The following is a 5,016-nucleotide window of genomic DNA, read 5'->3' on the forward strand; positions in this document are numbered from 1 at the left end:
TCGTGCTGCTGGATGGCTGTCTGTGGGCAGCTGGAGTGAGGCGTCAGCACCCCCGGCTAGGAGGGAAGAGCTGAGATTCTGATCAGGTATACCAGAAATGAGGTGAGGATTCTGTGCAGCCTCACTTCGACTGGGGCTTCTCTGCTCTCAGCTGTCTCCACTTTCATCTTGGGAAAACACAGAAGTGTGATCATCGTCCTAAGAATTATAGGGCTAACTACTAGAAAATAAAGCAAAGAATTTACACCTTGCTCTACAGTGTTTTCGGATGAGTTGCATGTAACAACACAGCAAAGCTCATTGATCTGATAAGTGGATTGCACTTGAGTTTCCCCCACGTTCCTGCTTTCCTTCTGCTGCACAGCAGGAAGGACTCCTCTGCAGCCCAAAGCAGCCCCTGCTCCCAGTGCCACTCTCAGTCAGCCCCAGCCACAGCTCAAGCAAGAGAGCTGCAGAAAGGTTTTCCTGCAAAGAGGGAGGCTCAAGCTGGAGGGTGCTCTTAGACTTGAAATAGGTTTTCCTCAGAGAGGTTTTCTAATTTTGCTCTACATACTCCTCCTTAACAGAAAACTGTGTTCAATGTCAGACAATGCCCAACATCAGCTCTGTGAGTGAGTTCCTCCTGCTGGCATTCGCAGACACACGGGAGCTGCAGCTCCTGCACTTCACGCTCTTCCTGGGCATCTACCTGGCTGCCCTCCTGGGCAATGGCCTCATCCTCACCACCATAGCCTGTGACCACCGCCTGCACACCCCCATGTACTTCTTCCTCCTCAACCTCGCCCTCCTTGACCTGGGCTGCATCTCCACCACTGTCCCCAAAGCCATGGCCAATTCCCTCTGGGACACCAGGACCATCTCCTATCAAGGCTGTGCTGCACAGGTCTTTATATTTGTCATCTTGATTACAGCAGGGTTTTATATTCTCACCATCATGGCCTACGATCGCTACGTTGCCATCTGCAAGCCCCTGCATTACAGGAGCCTCCTGGGCAGCAGAGCTTGTGCCACCATGGTAGCAGCTGCCTGGGGCAGTGGCTTTCTCAATGCTGTCCTGCACACGGCCAACACATTTTCCCTGCCCCTCTGCCACGGCAATGCTGTGCACCAGTTCTTCTGTGAAATCCCCCAGATCCTCAAGCTTTCCTGCTCAAATGCCTACCTCACAGAATTTGAGTTATTTGTTTTCAGTTTTTCTTTACTCTTCAGTTCTTTTGTTTTCATTGTGTTATCCTATGTGCAGATCTTCAGGACAGTGCTGAGGATGCCCTCTGAGCAGGGCCGGCACAAAGCCTTTTCCACGTGTCTCCCTCACCTGGCCGTGGTCTCCCTCTTTGTCAGCACTGTCCTGTTTGCCCACTTGAAGTCCTCCTCCGTCTCTTCCCCATCCCTTGACCTTGTGGTGGCAGTTCTGTACTCAGTGGTGTCTCCAGCGGTGGACCCCATCATCTATAGCACGAGGAACCAGGAGCTCAAGGATGCCTTGAGGAAACTGATGACCTGATAAGACCTGATAATCTTTAAAAAAAAAAAAAAAAGCCCATTGTCTTCTGCATATGACTCATAAAGCATTGCAGGAACAAGGTTATCTTTTGGTCATTTTTCATACTCTGGAGAATGCCATGACAAGCTCAGAGCTCTGGGGTGTATGGGCAGGGGGTTCAGCAATGACTGAGCAGGCCATTGCTCATTGCTCACTTGCTCTTCGGGGGATAGGATTTCCCAGAAGAGCAGGGCCTGCTGTATGTGCATGGAAGACATGGAAAGAGAAACCCAATGCTGGTGACAGCAGGCACATCATATGTGTGTGGAGAGATGAACACGAAGGAGCACAAAGGCCATCAGCTATTCCTAGAAGTCTCATGAAGGCCAGCTGGACAGATAGTGTCACAAGACCAAGTAACATCCCCCGGGAAGCCACCTGAAGGCAGCTCTGGGATGTGCTTCCTTGAACGTCTCTGTGCCCATTCCTCATGCCTTGGGGTATCTCAGAGGAGGGCAGAGCAGGGCGAGGCACCGCAGGGCTGAGGTGCCTCCCAGCCTCTGGCAGTGGCTGCAGGAGCCACAGGGACACTGCAGGCATTGCAGTGCACTGCCTGTGGATGTGCAAGGCAGGGACCAGTGTCTCTCAACAGCCCCATGTGTATGAGGAGCATGGGAGGCCAGCTCAGACATAGGCACCTCACAGAGCCCTGACGCTGCCCTGTGTGACTCCAGAAACAACCCCTGTTGTCCCTGTGAGATTTCTGTCATGCCTCTTGCACAGATTCAATGCACATGCTCCTCTCCTCCATGTCACACTACCATGACTTTCTGGACTGGGCTGTCAGAGGTTTGGCTCAGAGATTTCTGGGGACTTGGAAAAGGCAGGCATCAAAAGCGTCTTATGGAATGACAGTAAATAAATAATTAAATAAAAGGGCGAGGAGAATTGCAACTGCCACCTCTGCTCCTGCTGACATGATGGGGAAAGTCCTGCCACAGCCATCTTCAGGTATGTGGCATAAAAAATAAAGAAATTGCTGAAGCAGTAGGGAAGGGGAAAGAAGGCAATGTGGTGAACCTGGACTTTATCAAGGCCTTTGCCATAGTCTTCTGGAGTCTCCCTTTAGCCAGACTGGTGATATTTGGACTGAAGAAAGGGATGATGACATGAGGGGGAGGGTGGCTGGACATTAGTGGTACAAAGTCCTCCTGCCAGCCAGATACCAGCAGCATCCCTCAGTGATGGGCACTTCGGTCAACACCATTGACCCTCTTTGTTATCTCCCTTTATGATGACACGGAGCACATTTTCAGCTCAATTGTGGCTGATGCCAAGCTAGGAGGACTCCTTGAGCAACTTCACCTTGCGCAGAGCACAACACTCTGTGGGCTGCTGCAGGGCAAGTTAACTCCATCCCTGTCAGACCCAGTACAAGCAGACACTCAATTGCCATGCCAACTGTGAGATCCCCTCTGCCTACATACCCAGTAGGACCCTTACAGGAAGAAGACCTGGCTATAGGTCGTCATGTTCCTTCTTGGCGGTAAGGAACTGGACAGGCTTGAGAGGTTGCTTGCGGGAACCTCATGAGTCTCCCACCTGCTCTCATGAGACACCACCTGGAGTACTGCGTTCAGCTCTGGGGCTCCCAATACAAGAATGACTTGAAGCTATTAGAGTGAGTCCAGATAATAATAACAAAATAATAATAACAACAATAATAATAACAATAATAATAATAATAATACAATGGTGATAATAGGAAAATAATAATAATATGTACAAACAAGTGATGCATAATGTAATTGCTCACCACCCGCTGACCGATGCCCAGCCTAACCCCGAGCAGTCCGGCCCCCTCCCCCGGCTAGCCACCCCTATATATTGTTTAGCATGACGTCAGATGGTATGGAATACCCCTTTGGCTAGTTTGGGTCACCTGTCCTGAGTCTGTCCCCTCCCAGCTCTTACTGCACCCCCAGCCTGCCCGTTGGCAGGACAGAGCAAAAGGCTGAGATGTCCTTGGCTTGGTATAAGCACTGCTCTGCAACAATTAAAACATCGGGGTGTTATCAGCACTCTTCTCATCCCAAGCCAAAACACAGCATTCCATCAGCTACTAGGAAGAAAATTCTGTTCTAACTGAAACCAGGACAGGGCCCAGAGGTCACCCAGAGGGAGTTTGGATCAGCCCACACCCTTGTGTTTGAAGGAACAGCTGGCGGGAGTGGAGAGGCATCACGGAAATCATGGCAATACCGGAGTGAGAGCAAGGTGGGGAAGAGAAGTGCCTGTCTGCAGCCTTCAGAGAGGTGTGGGACAGCACAGGAAAGTCTGCAGAGGAGAAGGCAGAGGGCTTTGACAAGAATGGGAGGCTGCAGCAGCACTGACACCTTTGTCCCCTTGGCCATGGCTTATGAGGAGACGTGTTATACTTGCAATAAATGACTGAGTCCCAAATAGGATTGCAATTAAAGTTTACAATTTATTAAAGGAATAGAGGCAAGGAAACAGCACTGGATGTGCCGGGAGTCTCTGATCCACCAAGATGCACACCTATTACATCACGTGGCTGGTTTTTATGCTCCTAGGCTAATACATATTCTACACCACTTTTTGGAAAAGGCAGGGTTATTATAATTAGTTTCCTGGGATCCAAACCACCCCATGTGCGCATGCGTATCGGTCTCCAGTGGTTCCTCTGAGGGGTCGCTCGTACTGAAGGTTCATAGTCTTCCTTCCAGGCTTTGTCCTTCGATTGTTCTTCATCTTCCCCCCTTCTTCTTATTTGGTCATATCTTAGCTGGATATCAGAGACCCGTGCAGCGCCACATGCAATAGTTAGCAGTTATTTTGAAAACCCATTGTTCTCTTATCCCAGATATCAGAGACTTGTCCCATGCAAAAGTCAGCAGTTTTTGGAAACTCCTTTGTTCTCTTATCCCCTAGACCCGAGTCTCACGATTTACCCTTCAAACCGTCTATTGATACAAACTTCTAGACTCTATTTCACTTAGACGTGTGGTTATCCAAGGGTATGTAAGACAGAAGGTCACATTCATCATACCATGCAGCCCTAGCATTGTTCCATATTGACACGAGTCAGATGAACATATTTCACATACTCGTGGCATTCGGACAACGTATTCTCCTTTCAACCATGTGAAAACGCTGGATGGTGTCATAATACTGTCCTTCACACGATATTATGGGCATCGTCCCCTACCCCACAGACTCCAGGAAGAGCCCTGAGTGAGACATGGAGGTGCTGGGGGTGCAGGATCTCCCCTCCCAGTGGCTGGGGTCAGGCCTTGGCCTTCTGCTTCAGCAAAACAAACCGAGACTTTTCTCAGCACAGTGTCTTTGCCTGTCTGTAATCAGGGCCTCTAGTTATCTGCCATAACAGTTCCCATGCGAGGCTTTCATAGTAACAGACTAGAATGGCCAACAGAGTGTAGAGAATAGAGCAGTCTAATACTACGGAATAGAGTAGCCAGCAGAGGTGAGACAGGTACTTTGATATAATGAAA

The 5,016-nt window shown here is 49.6% G+C and overlaps 1 protein-coding gene across 1 annotated transcript; it reads left to right on the forward strand.

Moving 5' to 3' along the window:
• Positions 1-589: 589 nt before the first annotated feature.
• On the forward strand, positions 590-1,504 carry LOC116500241 (olfactory receptor 14J1-like). Its single transcript, XM_032205156.1, has one exon. The coding sequence runs from the start codon at positions 590-592 to the stop codon at positions 1,502-1,504; it is 915 nt and encodes a 304-aa protein (XP_032061047.1).
• Positions 1,505-5,016: the final 3,512 nt, after the last annotated feature.

Source organism: Aythya fuligula, chromosome 33, assembly GCF_009819795.1.
Source record: "Aythya fuligula isolate bAytFul2 chromosome 33, bAytFul2.pri, whole genome shotgun sequence".
NCBI lineage: Eukaryota > Metazoa > Chordata > Aves > Anseriformes > Anatidae > Aythya > Aythya fuligula.

Excerpts from the sequence above, each read along its gene's own strand:
- LOC116500241 (XM_032205156.1), top strand. The coding sequence starts at position 590 with ATGCCCAACATCAGCTCTGTGAGTGAGTTCCTCCTGCTGGCATTCGCA.